This window comes from Schistocerca cancellata, chromosome 7, assembly GCF_023864275.1.
Source record: "Schistocerca cancellata isolate TAMUIC-IGC-003103 chromosome 7, iqSchCanc2.1, whole genome shotgun sequence".
NCBI classification, from domain to species: Eukaryota; Metazoa; Arthropoda; class Insecta; order Orthoptera; family Acrididae; genus Schistocerca; species Schistocerca cancellata.
In genome coordinates, this window is record NC_064632.1 from 115,754,341 (window position 1) to 115,775,616 (window position 21,276).

General features: G+C 39.8%; 1 protein-coding gene across 1 annotated transcript in view; it reads right to left on the reverse strand.

The window, feature by feature from the left end:
- Positions 1–7,287: 7,287 nt before the first annotated feature.
- The window catches only part of LOC126091906 (uncharacterized), a 191,540-nt gene continuing 177,551 nt past the window's right edge, over positions 7,288–21,276 (reverse strand). Inside the window, exon 8 of the mRNA XM_049907210.1 lies at positions 7,288–9,809. Within this exon, the coding sequence (XP_049763167.1) occupies positions 8,719–9,809 (1,091 nt within the window). The 3' untranslated portion in view covers positions 7,288–8,718. The remainder of the gene's footprint in view (positions 9,810–21,276) is intronic.

Sequence of the window (21,276 nt, forward strand, 5' to 3'; positions counted from 1 at the left end):
ATTTGTGGGTGCTTCTCAGTGTCTGCATAGCATTTAAAGACAACCTATGAGCATCACTAGACTGGTGCCCCCTCCACCAGTGCACTCAGCTCCAAAACCATTCATACGCAAGAGACTCAAGTGTCACACACATGTGATGCTCCACGATGACACTATAGAGCTGCCCTTACAGCCTCTCTTCAAAGAAGCAATTCAGGTGCTAAAACAGCCACACATTTGATACTGGCATCGACAGCAACCATAAGACAAACTCCATTAATAGACTAAAATTCAGATGTACCATTGTCATTGGGGAGGATACAAATGGCCAATACTTATGACTGGATTACAACCTGAGGAACCACAAATGCTCACAGTCAGCATGAGACTTCCAAACAGACAGAGTCATGGTCAAACTAGTGGCACTGACCTCTGTGTCGAAGCAACTCATGCAGCCCAGGACGCCAGGACTGAGACAATTGCTATTTGTCTTGTCAGGACCTTCTGCCTATTAACTACCATGGTGTCTCCACTAATCTCTCTGGAAAGTAAACTCGTGATTATCCTGCTGGTTAGCACAAAGAGCAGTTTGCCGACCTTGGTTACACCCCATCAGCAGCCACCCAGAGATGATTGACAGCCATTGTCAGCAGAGAAAAAACCAACTGTGACACCTGACACCTCCTGCTATGGCTACCCATGTTGCCCTATGCTGCAATGTGGGCCTGGTATGACACATCATACACAAGCAACAGCCAGTGATGGTGACCAACAACCCTCATCCTTCGCAGATGCTGACTTAGAACCACACTCTACAGTGCTACGCACTCTGGTGGGCATGGGGATGAGGCTGTCAGAGTCTCTGTGGGGGCAGTGAGGCAAAGAAAATTGCTGACCAAGGGAGCTGAGCAGAGATGCAGAGCATGGTGGCTTTCTGTATTGTGCAAATACTAACAACTGTTTAAGCTATAACATTGGTGTATGAATGTTATTGGCATATTCCAATTACTTGGAGGAAAACATCTACAGTTGTGATATCATCTTCACCAGAAGCCCAAACCCTACGAATGTGCAGAACTCTAATCAGTATAGAGACATACTCCAGAAGATACTACTTGGTTGAAGATGAAGATCTGAAATATTTCTACATGTTATGAGTATACTCACAAGGGTGCCCATACAGTAGTTTGTACATGGGGGGCCCTACACATACGAGTAGGGTACATTTTTAGTGTTTTGGAGGACAAATGGTGACTTGTAAGCTGCCATAAAAATTTTTCAGATTTGACTATGTTAAAAACCAGTATAATATTTGCCATGGGACATTCCTATCTGTGTTATCATAAGTGGTGTCAAATGTGCAGTCTGCAAGCTCCCAAATGAAACAGTGGATAAAATACAGTGTGAAAGGAGCTGTGTTCTCACAAAAGCAAAGTTACCAGCACCCAACATGATCAGGGCTGAGTGCAAAGGCCTGTGAGCACCACACAATGATGATATCATTGTAGTCCTTCCTGCTGACAAGGGGAATGCAGCCATAATTATGGAATATGTGGGCTATGATATGAAGATCTGCACACTACTGGATGAAGATTCTTATTGTAAACTCCCATGCGACCTGACATTGAGAATAATAAGAAAGACATGTGAACTTCTCCAGCGCTTTTTGGTAGAAGAGCATTGTGGTCAAGAATCATCTCTCACAGGCACTTTGGCCACCTACTGATTATGCTTTGCCGAAAATCCACATGGACAGAATTCCATTCTGCCTCATCATATCCACCATTGGTTCACCAATGTACGTGGCAAAGTACTTGGCCAATCTCCTTGTTCCACATGTCAGACACTGCGATCATCATACTAAAAATTCAGCAGATTTCATCAACTGAATTAACCACCTTCTACTTAGTGAGGGTGACATTATGGTCAGTTTGGATGTGGTAGCACTGTTCACAAACATGCCTGTCAAAGACTGGTTGGCCCTAGTATCCCAGTTCTTTGTAAGTGAAGTGGTCGAGCTATTTAGACTAGATGGATGGTGTTGCAGTGGGTAGCCTGCTAGCAGTTGTTGCAAACCTCTTTGTGGAGAACCTTGAGGATATTGCAGTACACACGGTGCCATTAAACTCTGGTTGTTTTTTTCGATACATTGATAATATGTTTTTCATTTGGCCCCATGAACATGAGAAACTTGATGAGTTCTTGGAACACTTCAACAGAATTAACAATAACATCCAGTTTACCATGGAAATAGAAAAAGATGATGTATTGCCATTCCTTGATGTTCCCATCTGCTGCAGACAAAATGGATGCCTTCATCACCGCATCTATAGAAAACCCACCCACACTGATCTGTACTTGCAAGACATCAGCCACCACCACCCAACACAGAAGTGCACTGTTTTACAAATACTGGTGCATCATGCAAGAATGATATCAGACACTAATAACATGCCCCATGAGTTGAGGCTTCTATGCAAGGTCTTCAGGAACAATGCCTATAATATTCATCAACTAAATAATGTGATTTCAAGCAAGACTCACCATAAGACTACCTAAAGGGGCAAGAAAAAAACTTGTTTGCTTGCTGTTCTGTGGTTGTGTATCAGGCAATATAAGCAGCCTAATGAAACAACACAAAATCAAATCGATCTTCAGGCCACCAACAAAAATCCGACAATTACTCAGACCAATTAAAGATGCAGCAGGTCTCAGAACACCTGGAGTCTACAAGATACCTTACAAGTGTGGCCAGTCTTAAGTTAGACTAACAGTATGCACTGTGGAACAATGCAGGAAGGAGCTGTTTTATCACATACACTACCCTGAAAAATCTGCTTTAGCTGAGTGTGCTTTAGAAAATGGACACCAGATCAAATCTGACAAAACATCTGCCTTGGCTCACACAAATGGCTTCTGGGATTGTGTAATTACAGAAGCCACTGAAATAAAAATCACCTACAATGCCCTAAACAGATGTGTTGGCCTGCAGTTCAGCACAAAGCGGGATCCAGCAATCACACAGTTGAAGCAGGAGCAGCAAATGCTGAGTCAACATATGCCCGTATATGGCGAGCTCGTGGGTACCAGTGAAATCACAGCCAACAGCTAGTGTACGTAACGGACATACTCGCAGTCCACTATCACTCATACCATTTGACAATGACCAAGGACTGCTTGGCCAAAAGCTCATGTAATTTTAATTACTTGACATGGTTGGAAACCCGAGAACTTTTATTCAATGTTACTGCCATAAGACTCTGCATTCTTACAGCTCTGTATACAATTTGCCATGGGTTACACATGCCGTATGGTGTTTGTTTAAAGGATTCTACCATTAGAAGATTGTTAAGAATATGACTAAGCATGTATTAATAACTTGGAAAAAATAAAATTTAGACTGCACTATTTGTAATTCTTATCCTTCTTACTACTGGTGATTGCAGTTATCCTAGTTACCAGTTCTGCATTCCGACCTTGACAGGGTATCCAATGCTGATTGGTCTCTGCATTATCCCATGTCTTATGATGTCATTTGAAAGTGGTATGATGAGGTATGGGGTGAACACACTGATCACCCAGTTATTGTCAGTTTCCCAGACTCAGAGCTACTACCTCTTGCTCACGTAGCTCCTTAACTGGCCCCATGAGGCTGAATGCAACCTATTCCCATCCTCCCACCATGGAAAATTTCCTGGCAGTATTGAGAATTGAAGCCAGGTTTTCCACATGGCAGTCAAAGGCACTGACCATTAAGCTACAGATGCAGATGTTATCCCATTTTCATTCTGGCATATCTTTTCTTTCTTAAGATGTATCTTATTCTGTCATTTGCTCTGAGAGGGAGTAGTAAAGACAGTTAATTTCCCTGGGTACAATGTTCTATAATAAAGTAATATATCAAAGAATGGAAACTCCTGGTAGGAGTATAAACAATGTAGGAAAAGGCAGATTGCTATTTACCATAAATAAGACACACAACATTGCAGACATGCACAATTAAAAGACACTTACATAAAGCTTTTCGCCCCAAGCATCATCAGCAAAAGAAAAACACACATCTTTCATATGCACATGCAAGCACACTACATGCACACATGATCTCCAGCTCCAGTATCTCAGGCTACAATGTAACCATCACATGAGGTTGCAAGCAGCAATGTGGAGGGGGCAGGAATAGAAATGTAGGGGTAGGGGGAGAGATGAACACTGTCTGGTGGAGTGTGCAGGAGCTAGAATGCCTGCAAGTGCATCCCCTATTTCCAGTACAATAATTCTTGCTAGTATTCTATTGAAGTTGGTTGGTTATGTATTTTTTGTCTGATAAGGGTTATTCCGTATTTGGGTTTAAAGTTTACTTACTTTTGGTTATTCTGAGGTTGCGGGAAAGGGAGGTGGGGAGAAAAGGAGTGAAAAAGGAGAGGAGTGGGGAAAGATGGGCGGGTGTGTTGGCAGAGAGCAGCAAATAAACATGGTGAGAGACAAGAATGGGGAGCTGATGATGTACAGTACTACCCCTTCTTCTTCCCTGCCCCCTTCAGATTGTTGCTTGCATCCCATGTGATAACTGCATTGTGGCCAAGATGCTGGAGTTGGCAGTAATGTGTGCATGAGATGTGCTTGCTTGTGTGTATGAATGGTGTGTGTTTCTCTTTTGCTAATCAAGGCTTGCACAAAAGCTTTATGTAAGTCTCTCTCAACTGTGCCTGTCTGCAACTTAATGTGACTTCTTTACAATAAGTAGTAACTGTCTTTCCCAACATTGTTAATGTAATAAATCATGTATGCATGTAGCTGATGAGAGCAAGACGGGATTTTATTCAGATCTTAAACAATTCTGCAAAGTAGGTCCAAAAGACAAAATCTGCTAACAAAATAATCAGTTTTTGAATATATAATTGAAGAGAAAAAATCTTCTCATCAATCATAGACAGGAGAAAACAGACATGAAAGTTAAGGGAATTTACAAGCTTCCAGAACCAGTGGATTCTTCTTCTGGCAGAGGGTTTGAAGAGGAAGGAACAGGTATTAATAAAAAGGACTGCTTGAATTTTAGGTAATGGAGAGAGTTATGGAAAAGTCACCCAAAACCCTGGGTCAGGAAGACTTACAGACAAGATGAGAAGGAAAGACTTAGCTTTCTGCTGTTATTAACCCTTACGCAATGTTTTACCAGTAATCCCTCTTGTTTATTAACAGTCTTTCCTTCTCACCCTGTCTTGTAAATCTCCCGTGACCCGGGGTACTGGCAACTTTTCTGTAACTCTTCCTATGTTCTAAACCTTGCCAGTCTTTTCCCTTCATCTTTCTCCTTCCCCTTTAACCCTTCTACCAGAAGATGGAGTCATTGGCTGTGAAAGTTTGCACATTTCCTTAACATTATGTGTGTTTTCTTCTACTGCTGCTTGGTGGAAATATTTTTTATCTATCCGATCATATTTTAAGAACGTGTCAATTGCTCTAACACAAGTGGGTTTGTAATGTTAGCTCTAGAAGGCAGCAGTCTGAAGAAATAACCTGGAAACACGAAATATTATTGGACCTACTCTTAATCAACAGGGGAGATTCAGACTTCATAAACATAATGTTCTACATCATCACACCAGCTGTCTCCACTACCCTTTTACACCTACACTCTTACAAATGCAAAATGTTTCAGTATTTCCACTACATGGAAGTGGAATTGCTGACATCTGATAACTGACATCTGATAAAAAAGGCAAATAATTTGTGCATTTAATACTGTCAAAATAAGGAAACTAATGGTATAATACATCCCAAATGAAAGTGAACCTCATAAAAACCACAAAATCTAGGTCATTTAAAAAATTGGGCTTTATGTTCTGTTAACGGATGCAAGAATGTCTGTTAGAGTGGAAATAATAATGAAAAATAAATCCAGTTTAGAAAGATAAAAAAATTGCAATTCATTGGGCAGAATATTACTACTTTGTTAGTGTTAGGTATTTGTAACTGTGTCAAACTTTCACTAACATTAAGCAGCTCAAGAATTTTTTAGCAAGGACAGCAGACTTACTTCTAAAGGCAAGTACACTAACATTCATGTAGCAGAAAACTAACAAGTAAAAACAGAGAAGTGCTAGTATATAACATGTAGACTGATCAACTACACACACACAAATATGTGTTCAGTCATGTAGTAATGGTAACTTAATTGTAATACCCAAGAAGGAAGTGCCATGAACCTGACATTATGAAATGCCCACAGAAAATTTGAACATAGTATTAGGCAGGGACGGATTTCAGACTGAGTTGGTCAGAGTACAATAAATCAATATGTGATTGACAGTCATCAATAAGATTGTTCTATTATGAGAAGATTATGAACAGTAGTTGCAGTTTTTGTTGCTGTTGGGGTAAAATAATGATTGTATGGCATTATTGGCTGGGTAACCCATCTAGCACTGATTGGCCATCTGGTGCTAGTCTTTCTGAATGATGCAAATTCAGCAAATTGCTCATTGATGAAGATGAGATGATTAGGCAACACAAACACCCAATTGCTGAGTGAACAAAATCTTTTTCCTGGCTGGGAATCGAATCCTGAACCCCATGACCTAGAAGCAGCAATGCTAACCACTAGACCACAAGTCATGGACTTTTGGGATGAACAGTGCTCAAGCTGAATTAATGTACAGTCAGTGCATTAACATTATTTTTTTTAAATAACCTAGTAAGATTATATAAAAAAGGGCACAAATAGATCTAAAAATGTCTAAAGTTCTCCAAAATATAAGAGCTGGTAATCAACTTGATAAAATTATGTGATCCTTCCAACACTGTGAAGAACTGAATAGATGGAGAGAAATTTAGTAAATTTTAAAATTCTAGAATCCCTATTAGAAGTGAAATTATGTTTAAATTAAATTATTTTAGGATTTTTCTTTTTGCAAATGACCTAATTTAAAGAAAAATACCAGTAATTAAGAGGCCTCTACTGTCCACAGCATATCAGTAATTTATTCATTATGTTTGAAAGGACACATCGTGTACCAAGCAAAGGTATTTCCTTGCTAACCAATCACAGAATACCTATCAGTATCAATGAATTTTCATGTATAACTAAACATATCTCCAAATATTTCACTATACGGAAAATAAACTGACAAAGTAATTTACACAAAATATGAAAGATAATTTAATGCAGCACATAGGTCAAGCTATCCACAGATTAGAGTTTAATATCATGTGGTTTAAAGATGAAACTATTTTCATGAGTACAGACTTCAGAAAACTTGATAAACCACAAAAGTAATTAATTAGTTCAGAAGAATGAAAATATTTCCAGTAGTTATAAATAATTATAATTTTTACTTAATTTGTATATTTATCACAAAATACAAAAAGTACCACTGTCCTGTTTCTGAAATTTGGTTTAACCATATGTGTAGATTATATTAGACTTATAAACTCATCTCAAGATGTAGGTACAGTTTGCAGTACAGACAGCATCCAAAATGATGGAATCTGTAGGCTTTATATCAATTTTGGAAATAATAATGGTATTCAGTACAGAATGACAGCCTGATTTCCATCAGTAAAGCACTCTAATACAATAGTGCTCAGTCAATGTGAGGTCTGTAATTACATGTTTTAATTTATAAGACACCCACAGTAACATTAAAAATTCTCCTTCTCAAAAACTAACACATTCATAAAATATCTTCAATTTATTCTCACATCATGCCTCTGTCAATACACTGAATCACAAATTTTAAAAATTTTCTAGCATGTACATAACATTCAAGCTTAAGTATTTATGTTTCATCTCAAAAAATACAGGTCTAGAGGCCATATTTGAAATGAAACTATTCAAGTTCTGGATACCATTCATAAATATGGTAACAGTACAGCATGTTATTTCAAAAAGTTGTAAATTACAACAACACTGACACTTATAAAATTAATTTTGACTGAACCAAACATAGTATTTGTAAGTTGTACATATAGTAATATACTCACAGCAGATGATTTTTATGTAAATTTTTGGCTTGAGAAGCAGTGACTTCCATTTCTGTGAATACAATGTATCCAGTACTATGTATAAACACCACCACAAAGGAACTGAAGAATACGTGTAAGTGTATAGACTGCCAGAAGAATTTAATTAAATAAAGCTATTTCTTTCAGCATATTTAATAATAATGTATAAAATTCAAAAACTTGCTGTAATTGAAAACTATAACATTCCAGTGTAAGTCTGACATGCACTTTCTCATGTTTGAAGTATTACATACGATCTGTTTATTACACTACAAAAAGTTAAAGCATCCCTTAGTTTCATCACAGCTTGATATGAAATCATAAATTGTTTTATTAATGGTTACATAATTTCATGAAAATAAATATGAGGACTTCCAGAGGACTTTCAACAGGAAAAAGCATAAATAACAATAAATTATTAGATTATAAAAAGTGTTCATTATAAATACTAATGTACAAAATACATTTTTGCATTAATGTATGGGTAGGAAATAGAGGTCTGAATTATCTTCAACACAATTAGCATAGCAACATTTAGAACCATACAATAAGGACCAGGCAAGGAGGCTATTAATTCCTACAAAATAGCACAGACTAAACAAAATATAACCAACAAAAACTATAAATATTCCCTTCAACACAAATATGCAAAGCTTTTGCAAAGTTTAATGGAGAATATAATTGAAACAGAATTTTGAGCACATTAGTAATTACATGGCAATAAACTGCAACAAATTATTTTTCATCCATTTTTCCCTCACTTCCTTTGCTGCTCTGCTCAGGTGTTGCTAAATCTGTTTCTTTGCTTTCCACAGCTATTGTTACAGCATCAGTGCTATGACAGTTTGGATTTCCTGTTTCATTTTGCTGAATTTCAGCAGCTGCAGAATTCAACAGCTCTTCTTGCTTAGTATCTCCAGGTGAAAGACCAGTGTCACTTGTGTGCACTGTTTCAGTATCCACAGCAGAACTACCAGTAGAATCATGTGGAGCATTTCCACAGCTCTCTGCAGTTGACTGGCCAGTAGAACTAGAACACAAGTTGTTAATATCAGACAGTGTTTCAGTATCCACAGCAGAATGATTAGAATCACATGCAGTTTTTCCATGATTTTCAGCTGTTGACTGATCAGTAGTACTAGAACATAAGTTGTCAATATCAGACATTTTCCTTTCTGTGTGGTCTGTTCCTTCTGATGGCATAACAGCTTCTTCACAATTATTTTGGGTCTTGCTCATATAATTAGCTTCAGAATCTTCCTTTGTTTCACTCAAATTCAAATCATTCATAGCAACTACACATGGACTATTTTCCATTTGAGAAGGCACAGCATCTTCAGACATACTCTCAGTTCCACTTGTAGTAGTGACATCTTCCCACCCATCATCTCCCGATTCACTCCTTTCCTTCGCATCATCACTACTTTCCTTTTTATCTGAGTCACTTGACTTTGTTCCATAACTTTTATTTGTAGAATTTCTCTGTCCTCTCTGTCGTACTGCTTTTAGTATCTGTCGCTTTGGTTTTGGCGTTTCATTTCCTGTCCTTGAGTCACAAACAGGTGGTAACGGTGGCTTTGAAGCACCAGTCACATTAGCTTCAGAAGCACCATGAGCCACCTCTTTCTCCTTTGATGATGGTGTACTAGCCCCAGAAAGAGGTTTAGTTTCTGGAGATTGCTCATATTTCTTGTTCTGTCGTTTGCTGGGAACCTTCCTTTCAGTATTCACACGGACTGTTTCATCTTCTGACTGACTACTGTAGCTCATTCTTGCTTGTTGACGTGGTCCTACTCTACCTGTTCCTGCTATGTTCTTTGGTGATACTGTAGACAAAACAACAAACATTAGTCAGGTTTTCTAATACTTATATCACAAGGTAACTATCTACACTTTCTGAGTAATTCTACAAACTAACTATCTACACTTTCTGAGTAATTCTACAAACTACTTCCAACATCAATTTTTGAATTTTCATGCAATCACTACCAGATTTTAAATTATTACAACTGAAATATGATTAATTATCTGCCTCAGATGTACATGCTGTGTCACTGCAACCTTTTCCATGAATTTATTTTCAAGGAACAATTTTACAAGAAATGAGGCAGTTTCATGCAATCATAGTCAATTACATAAAAATGAGATGAAGTACATGTCTGTGCATTTGCAAAACGACAAATTATCAAATATACCCCTATAACATAAAAACAAAATAAGAAATAAAACAATAGTACAAAGAAGCAAACTCTTTCGTGAAACAAAACAGAAATAAAAGGCACTTCACTCCAACATTTTAGAAACAATTGAAACATTTGGAAACAATGAATTGCACCTTGGGGAAGTACAGGGAAGAACACAAGAATTTGATAGCTCAAGAAAAGTGGGGATCTGGTTTAGAGTCCCACATCAGCTAGCACATATTTAGCCATGTCAGGAAGTTTGACAGATCCAACTGTCAGGTCTTGCCTTTCAGAATGGCTTTCACACCTTTGTAGCAGGGATTGCTCCATGTACCACACTCAGAAATTGTTTCTTGAGTGTTGTGAAGAATTATTCATATAGTAAAAGGAACTGCAATTACTCTTGTTTTGACAGAATGAGATTTTTGGAGTGCAATGGCTTTATCTTTGCATTTAAAGAGTCACTTCTGTCAGTCAATTGGAACATTACAGTAATACAGCCACATTTTTACTGGCTGTAATAGTAGTATTGACATTGAAAGATACATCAGACTAAAATTTGTCAAATGCTTTTTTTTCTGCACTCTTAAATACAATGTGTCATCTACTCCACTCTCAATGAGTTCAGTACTTGCAAAGAACAATGATTTTTTTCCTTTGGTGTGACCTTTCAGAATGATCCAGCAGTTCTTATATTTTGTGTATGCCAAAGCACTCTTTGTCCACTACCTTTCAGAGTGCAGTAACATTCTCCTCAGTGGCAAATGGAGTAGTTTGGTAGAACTGAGGAACTGAGAATGTCCCCCCCTCCCCCCCCCCCCATCCCCCCCCAAAAAAGTCAATTATCTGAAACTCGCTAACAATGATAATACAATAAACCAGTGTATGCTGTTTCAACAACTGGACTGGTTTTCTCCCAGAAGTGACTAGTTGCTGGTGGACCTCAAGGAAAGCTGTCACAAAACCACACATGGCTATTCTTATTTCCACTGGGACGCTGGTGGACTTCAAGGAAAGCTGTCACAAAATCACACATGGCTATTCTTATTTCCACTGGGACATCTAACAACCAATCAACAAATACATCAAAAGTGATAACAGAACCTTGTATTGTTATCCACAATAAATTTGTGAGAAGGTCTAAGTAAACATTCATAGAAGCAGGTTACGTCTTGTTTTTGTAGAGTCACAGGTCGTAAATCATTGCTAGTACCTTAGTATTTAGTATTAATAATGATACAGACTCAAAACTGATAGAATATGTTAGCCTTATTTTCCAGGAATTTATAGCCAACCAGAAAGAGACCTAGAGTTAAAGTCCAGTTACAGTGACATGAAAGAAATGCAACACACCAAATTTTCCTATTTATCTTGATAACACACAGACGAGGAAATATTATGTGGAATAATGTTATGCTGCTGCAGTCACTTTTTACTAATATTTTACTAGCACAATGCATTTTGGCAGCATGCTGCCATCATCAGGTGCATTATACAGTTACTTATACATCAGCTGATAGGTTATGTACGTTAGATGTGTGTGTCAGTGGGGTTAAGAATTGAAAAATAAACATTTTTGTTGGCAATTTCATTTTCTGGCACACAGAGCACAGTAACAGGTCAATCACAGATTAGCATTTTCATAAACATTTGTTTACAACTTGTTTGTGAAAATGCTAAACTGTGATTGACCTGTTACTGTGCTCTGTGTGAAATCGCCAACAAAAATGTTTATTTTTCGATTCTTAACCCCACTGGCACACACAGCTAATGTACATAACCTATCAGCTGATGTATAAGTAACTGTATAATGCACCTGATGATGGCAGCTTGCTGCCGAAATGCATTGTGCTAATAAAATATTAGTAAAGATTGACTGCAGCAATATAAAATTATTCCACATAATCTTATAATACAGTCGCAGACCTCAAACAACATCCATATAACATGAATAAATTTAAAGGAAATATTAGTTCAAAAAATTACAGGAAACTGATCTTGTCAGTATTCTAGATCTGTTCCAAGAAACAACAAAATCTTTTCTGAAAAGGGAATATGTTGGTATTCTCTGCAGATATAGTGCAAATGTTAATTGACGATAAGTTTGTAAATGATCACTGTAACTGAATAAACAATGTGCAGGCTTCATATGCAAAGTGACTCATGATTGAATCAATGTGAACACATCCCTCCATCCCTCCCACCCTCTCTCTCTCACTCCTTCGACATAACACACACACTCTTGTCATTCAACAATTTGCTGACTGTGAAATCCACCATTGTATTATGTGAAACCTATGTCAAGGAAGTGCAGCTGATTTTCCTCAGAAGATGCAATGGAGTTTTGGCTATGGACTAGTGAGAGTTGCTTATGCTGGAGAATGAGCTCCTCGGTGTCAAAAAATTAAATTTACTACCTCTGTTTGAATAATACATGAGAATTATTCACACAGTTTCATTGATATTACACAGTTATAAACTAAAACTATGTTAGGTCGAGTTATGTATGCAAGCACACAATTCATTCTATAACAGCCAATGACAGTACATGAAAAAGTGCTAATATCTGCACAACATTGCTTTCAGTCTAGTCACGTTATTCATATGCCATGCCTCATTGTCAACAGGCTATTCATGATCATGTCATTTCTCTTGTGGAGGAAAGGGATTTGACAGTGCTGGAGGCTGGGGCACAGTACTGAGTCCCTGAGTGTACATGTGACAATGCAGATACTGCAGCATCTAGTACGTATTTGGGAACTGGAGTTTGTCATGTAAGGATACCCATCCAAGATAAAGAACCTCTCAAAACGTCATGGCAAAACCCTTTTTTAAACACAGTACAGGTGAAACCCCCCCATGAACCATGGACCTTGCCGCTGGTGGGGAGGCTTGCGTGCCTCAGCGATAAAGATGGCCGTACCGTAGGTGCAACCACAACGGAGGGGTATCTGTTGAGAGGCCAGACAAACATGTGGTTCCTGAAGAGGGGCAGCAGCCTTTTCAGTAGTTGCAGGGGCAACAGTCTGGATGATTGACTGATCTGGCCTTGTAACATTAACCAAAACGGCCTTGCTGTGCTGGTACTGCGAACGGCTGAAAGCAAGGGGAAACTACAGCCGTAATTTTTCCCGAGGACATGCAGCTCTACTGTATGATTAAATGATGATGGCGTCCTCTTGGGTAAAATATTCCGGAGGTAAAATAGTCCCCCATTCGGATCTCCGGGCGGGGACTACTCAGGACGACGTCGTTATCAGGAGAAAGAAAACTGGCGTTCTACGGATCGGAGCGTGGAATGTCAGATCCCTTAATCGGGCAGGTAGGTTAGAAAATTTAAAAAGAGAAATGGATAGGTTAAAGTTAGATATAGTGGGAATTAGTGAAGTTCGGTGGCAGGAGGAACAAGACTTTTGGTCGGGTGATTACAGGGTTATAAATACAAAATCAAATAGGGGTAATGCAGGAGTAGGTTTAATAATGAATAAAAAAATAGGAGTGCGGGTTAGCTACTACAAACAGCATAGTGAACGCATTATTGTGGCCAAGATAGACACAAAGCCCATGCCTACTACAGTAGTACAAGTTTATATGCCAACTACCTCTGCAGATGATGAAGAAATAGATGAAATGTATGACGAGATAAAAGAAATTATTCAGGTAGTGAAAGGAGACGAAAATTTAATAGTCATGGGTGACTGGAATTCGTCAGTAGGAAAAGGGAGAGAAGGAAACATAGTAGGTGAATATGGATTGGGGGGAAGGAATGAAAGAGGAAGCCGCCTTGTAGAATTTTGCACAGAGCATAACTTAATCATAGCCAACACTTGGTTCAAGAATCATAAAAGAAGGTTGTATACCTGGAAGAATCCTGGAGATACTAGTAGGTATCAGATAGATTATATAATGGTAAGACAGAGATTTAGGAACCAGGTTTTAAATTGTAAGACATTTCCTGGGGCAGATGTGGATTCTGACCACAATCTATTGGTTATGAACTGCAGATTGAAACTGAAGAAACTGCAAAAAGGTGGGAATTTAAGGAGATGGGACCTGGATAAACTGAAAGAACCAGAGGTTGTAGAGAGTTTCAGGGAGAGCATAAGGGAACAATTGACAGGAATGGGGGAAAGAAATACAGTAGAAGAAGAATGGGTAGCTCTGAGGGATGAAGTATTGAAGGCAGCAGAGGATCAAGTAGGTAAAAAGACGAGGGCTAATAGAAATCCTTGGGTAACAGAAGAAATATTGAATTTAATTGATGAAAGGAGAAAATACAAAAATGCAGTAAATGAAGCAGGCAAAAAGGAATACAGACGTCTCAAAAATGATATCGACAGGAAGTGCAAAATGGCTAAGCAGGGATGGCTAGAGGACAAATGTAAGGATGTAGAGGCTTGTCTCACTAGGGGTAAGATAGATACTGCCTACAGGAAAATTAAAGAGACCTTTGGAGAGAAGAGAACCACTTGTATGAATATCAAGAGCTCAGATGGCAACCCAGTTCTAAGCAAAGAAGGGAAGGCAGAAAGGTGGAAGGAGTATATAGAGGGTTTATACAAGGGCGATGTACTTGAGGACAATATTATGGAAATGGAAGAGGATGTAGATGAAGACGAAATGGGAGATAAGATACTGCGTGAAGAGTTTGACAGAGCACTGAAAGACCTGAGTCGAAACAAGGCCCCGGGACTAGACAACATTCCATTTGAACTACTGATGGCCTCGGGAGAGCCAGTCATGACAAAACTCTACCATCTGGTGAGCACGATGTATGAGACCGGCGAAATACCCTCAGACTTCAAGAAGAATATAATAATTCCAATCCCAAAGAAAGCAGGTGTTGACAGATGTGAAAATTACCGAACTATCAGTTTAATAAGTCACAGCTGCAAAATACTAACGCGAATTCTTTACAGACGAATGGAAAAACTGGTAGAAGCCGACCTCGGGGAAGATCAGTTTGGATTCCGTAGAAATGTTGGAACACGTGAGGCAATACTGACCTTACGACTTATCTTAGAAGAAAGATTAAGAAAAGGCAAACCTACATTTCTAGCATTTGTAGACTTAGAGAAAGCTTTTGACAATGTTAACTGGAATACTCTCTTTCAAATTCTGAAGGTGGCAGGGGTAAAATACAGGGAACGAAAGGCTATTTACAGTTTGTACAGAAACCAGATGGCAGTTATAAGAGTCGAGGGGCATGAAAGGGAAGCAGTGGTTGGGAAAGGAGTAAGACAGGGTTGTAGCCTCTCCCCGATGTTATTCAATCTGTATATTGAGCAAGCAGTAAAGGAAACAAAAGAAAAATTCGGAGTAGGTATTAAAATTCATGGAGAAGAAGTAAAAACTTTGAGGTTCGCCGATGACATTGTAATTCTGTCAGAGACAGCAAAGGACTTGGAAGAGCAGTTGAACGGAATGGACAGTGTCTTGAAAGGAGGATATAAGATGAACATCAACAAAAGCAAAACGAGGATAATGGAATGTAGTCAAATTAAGTCGGGTGATGCTGAGGGAATTAGATTAGGAAATGAGACACTTAAAGTAGTAAAGGAGTTTTGCTATTTAGGGAGTAAAATAACCGATGATGGTCGAAGTAGAGAGGATATAAAATGTAGACTGGCAATGGCAAGGAAAGCGTTTCTCAAGAAGAGGAATTTGTTAACATCGAGTATAGATTTAAGTGTCAGGAAGTCGTTTCTGAAAGTATTTGTATGGAGTGTAGCCATGTATGGAAGTGAAACATGGACGATAACTAGTTTGGACAAGAAGAGAATAGAAGCTTTCGAAATGTGGTGCTACAGAAGAATGCTGAAGATAAGGTGGGTAGATCACGTAACTAATGAGGAGGTATTGAATAGGATTGGGGAGAAGAGAAGTTTGTGGCACAACTTGACTAGAAGAAGGGATCGGTTGGTAGGACATGTTTTGAGGCATCAAGGGATCACAAATTTAGCATTGGAGGGCAGTGTGGAGGGTAAAAATCGTAGAGGGAGACCAAGAGATGAATACACTAAGCAGATTCAGAAGGATGTAGGTTGCAGTAGATACTGGGAGATGAAGAAGCTTGCACAGGATAGAGTAGCATGGAGAGCTGCATCAAACCAGTCTCAGGACTGAAGACCACAACAACAACAACAGGTGAAACATACCACCTGCATTTCCCAGGTCACTGGATAACAGCTGGCACCAGCTTCAGGAGACCAGACTACCTTACAAACAAGCAGCAACAAAGGAGAAACTCAGTGATGATCATCAACTCTACAGATTAGCATTTGCTGAGGACATTGTCAATCTTGAACATGATATTTTCTGACAAATCAGTACTGTTCTCAGTGAATGATGGCCCAGTACAAATACAAACACTGCAAGGGGCCCATTTTGGCCATACATACATCCATGAGTCACTTCACTGCAGCCTCATGTCTGTTGCAGTTTGGGGCTGGATGCATTCCAGTGGACTTGGAATGCTTCACATGATAGATGGTCAACTTGATGCTGCCCAGTATTATGAGTAATATTCTGGTCCCATCAGTGCAACAACTATATCCAGAGGGATTAACCTGTTTTCAGCAAGACGAGTCTCCTATATGTGTAGTGATGGTGCAGGGTTCAGGGTTAGCTTACAGAAAAAATGTGATTTCCTCCTCTTGATTGGCCACCTCCAGCACCAAACCTAATATCTTTTGAAAACTTATGGGCAGAAACAAAACAGATCATGCTTGAATCAAACCTTTTTGCCAGGGCCACTAGACTGTCAACTGTCACAGCTATGAATGCATTATGCTACAGCTTTTGACATTTAGATACTTCTTACTGTTTCTGACTTCACATCACAAAATAAAGTGCCTTTACTATGTCCGTAATGCTACAAATGATGCAGCATAGTTTTCTTGCAAATTTTTAGAGGATGTATCTACATGCTAAGTGTTAAGAAGGTGTTAATCCTTCTATTACACTGTTCATTACATTTCAACACCCCATAATAAGATAGATTCCTGTGTAACATGGCAGGTAATTCAATCTTCAACCTTGGCCATTTTTTGTGCTGTCAGGTATACATAATGGTACAGATGGATATGAATTTTTCAGGTGGGATGGTATAAAAAGTGTTTCACTTCAATGCATTCTGTTCAATGTTATATCTTATTCAAGGTACACTGCACAAAATTCCTATAACTGTCTGACTGAGATTTTTCAATTTTTCCCACAAAGTCTTCAACGTACTAATGGAAAATTATGTGTATTTATTTCAGCAAGTATCCACATTGCCATAATCAGGTACACTGGTAAACTGACCACTTGAGGGATGGAACAGCACTTTTCTCTCTTCCCCTCCACCCTCCAATCTGCCATTATATCTGCTATCTGCTCCTCCTCCCCTACTCCTAAGTTCAACAAATAGCTCTGTCCTAGGCTTGTACCCTGGAACACATGCTGGCAGCACTTCTGCTGTCCCTCTACCTGCCCCCGCAGTCAGTTCATTACAGGTATCTCTTTCCTCTTCTTAATCAGACTAATTGTGGGTTCACAGGACTTACTAAGCATGTAGTCATTACCATGACTGATCAGTGGTTCTCAATATCAATAAATTCAATGAAGCAGTTGCAGAAGTTAAATGCAGGTGTCAAAACCACAGTATGGTCATAATCAATTCCATGTAATCCTGTATCCAGCACGGTCCAAGTTTAGGCAGAACCACAGTATGGCCATAATCCATCCCATGTAATCCTGTATCCAGCACTATCCAAGTTTAGGCAGTAGGCAAAACAGCCATCATCACTTGGTGTTTCAAATTCATCATATCTTTCCAGAGAGAGCACCATAAAAAGGGAATAAATGCAGTGGCCACTTCCTCCTGAGATTCCTCTTCTGTTTCCGCCAGTTGTACAGTGGGCTCTGAATTTGCCACTCCTTGTAGCCATTCTTCTGGAATACCATCCTCAGATGTTCAAGCTCTTGGATGAGACTTTCATTGTCATGGAGGGTCTTGTAAAGGATTCTTGAAAAGGCAACCTGTGTGTGTGTGTGTGTGTGTGTGTGTGTGAGAGAGAGAGAGAGAGAGAGGGGGGGGGGGGGGGGGCAGCAATACTGAAGCTCCGCATGGAATCCATGAGTTGCAAATGTGGTGTGAATGTTTCCCAACATAACGAATCAACAAAACTTAGCACATGACTATGTTGAGGCACAAATGTTGCTAGTAATGGGGCATAAAAGTGAACTTCCAGCAGTCCGTAAAGTTTCGGAGGAACTAATGGTCTCTGTCTTAACTTCTTAACAACCTCATTTGAGAAACATCATTGTCTTTCTCTCATCCTCTTTGTAGGGCCAGTGTTGATCTTTTGGCAGGCACTATCTTAAGCAGGCACAAAATTTCTTCATGTAATTCTGGTGAGACAGGGCAACAGCTGCATTGCCTTTGTTAGCTGTTAGGACCACAGTATTTGGATCTTCTCTTAGTTTCCATACGGCTGCCCTCTGCTGCCAGACATGTTTGGTTTAATAGGTCTTGTGCACATGAGAGCAGGAAAGGTTTCATGATGTTCTTCTGCTGCTTCAGCCTCAAGTTATTAAGAAATGAAAGCATAGCCTCATCCAATTATTTGGATCTGAGATTGATGATAGTCTGACAGGAAGTTTCAGAAGATTGTCTCACTCATATGTACTTGAATTTTGATGTTTGATATCTGGTGGCCTTCCTTTGTGCAGAATCCACTGCAGCCCATTCAACAGCATCAAAACATTCCCACATCCAGCAATGAACTGATTGGTCAGCAGTACATGTAATTTGAGTCTCCGTTTGTTAGTAGAGCCCAGGCACTGGCAAGCAATACATACTCTCTGCTGTATGATGACTAGACCAGCACATTTCTTTACTCTTCTGGCTGCCACTTAAGTCAGTGTGATGTGTTACCTTGGCAAAGTTCATAATCACACATTCTTCATGGCATCTCAAAAGGCATGCAAATGCATTCAGCAAATGGCTCCTTTTCAGTGGCACAGCTTGTCAAGTCTTTTCATGCTGTGATACCTCTCCTCCCCATAGCGGTATGTGATGTGGTTCTTCAGCTTCTTCCAGTATATTCAGGATGATGTAGTTCATGGGTGAGAGGCCGGATGTCAGTTTCCAATGGCCACAGTATTTTAACAAGTGACCAAATTTCCATCATCAGGTGCACTGATAAATTGATGTCTTGGAAGCCAGAGCAGCATTTTTCTCTCTTTCCTTCCTCTCTCTGATCTGACATTCCGTTCACCATCTGTGCCCAGCACCTCCTCCCCTACTACCTCATCACTACTACACAGCCTGCTCTATCCTACATCATTCTGACCAGTTACACATACTGCTGGCAACTCTGCTGTTCCTCTGCCTGCCCTCATAGTCACTTCATTGCGAGGTATCTCCTTCCCCTTCTTAACCAGATTAATTGCAGGTTTCCAGGCCTTATTAAGCATGAAGCCACTATTATGATTGATTAGTGGTTGCCTTACTCAATTTTCAACAGATCCTTTTATGAAATGATCTCAGAAGTTAAATGCCTGTGTAAAAATCTCAATATGGTCATAATCCATTCCCTGTAGCTTCCACAGAAAATGTGATGCAACTGTCGACTTGTTAGGCTCCTGCAATCTGGTGTTCTGTTGATATCTCAACAATGATCTTTGACAGTACACACCATCTGACCTACATATGTCTCGCCACACTGGCAAGGTGTCTGGTCTGACAGGTGCCAGATTTCCATAATCCAAGGTTGTTGTTGCCACTGTCAGGCAGTGCCCATGTTTTATGCAGTGGGCGGAAGATTGTCTTCACTTGGTGTTTCAGAGTAATTCATCCTATCTTTCCAGATAATGTACCACAAAAAGGAATACATGCAATGGTCTTATCCTCCTGAGATTGCTCTTCTATTCCCATCAGTTGTACTGTGAATTTAGGATGTAGGGCTCCAAATCTGTCACTCTGTAGCTGTTCTTCTGGAACACTGGCCTCAAGTGTTCAAGTTCTTGGTTGAAACATTCAATGTTAGAGAATTCAAGTCCTATGTACCAATGTTTTGAGCTTGCCATTCCTCTATGCCGGGTAATAACAGCGGTCTGCATTTAAGTATATATCAGTGTGCACCTTCTTCTGGTAAACACTGTGGCCCAATGTGCCATCCACTCTTCTTTTACCAGGACATCCAGTAAGAGAAGCACTCCATCCACTCCCACTCCCATGGTAAATGTATGCAGCCTGAAGTGATAAATGAAAATTCATCAGGTTACCTTCCACTCAGAAAGCTGTTGCACTCAGCAACTGTTATATTGACATGCAAATTATAGATTGCAGCAATCAGTTATTCTTCTTAAACTTTACTGTGCATTCTCAAAGCACTATTATTTTCGCTCAATGCATGTAATTCCCTGTTGGTCGGGCTTCATCCACACTTCATTGAATTCATTCATATATATATACACTCCTGGAAATTGAAATAAGAACACCGTGAATTCATTGTCCCAGGAAGGGGAAACTTTATTGACACATTCCTGGGGTCAGATGCATCACATGATCACACTAACAGAACCACAGGCACATAGACACAGGCAACAGAGCATGCACAATGTCGGCACTAGTACAGTGCATATCCACCTTTCGCAGCAATGCAGGCTGCTATTCTCCCATGGAGACGATCGTAGAGATGCTGGATGTAGTCCTGTGGAACGGCTTGCCATGCCATTTCCACCTGGCGCCTCAGTTGGACCAACATTCGTGCTGGACGTGCAGACCGCGTGAGACGACGCTTCATCCAGTCGCAAACATGCTCAATGGGGGACAGATCCGGAGATCTTGCTGGCCAGGGTAGTTGACTTACACCTTCTAGAGCACGTTGGGTGGCACGGGATACATGCGGACGTGCATTGTCCTGTTGGAACAGCAAGTTCCCTTGCCGGTCTAGGAATGGTAGAACGATGGGTTCGATGACGGTTTGGATCTACCGTGCACTATTCAGTGTCCCCTCGACGATCACCAGTGGTGTACGGCCAGTGTAGGAGATCGCTCCCCACACCATGATGCCGGGTGTTGGCCCTGTGTGCCTCGGTCGTATGCAGTCCTGATTGTGGC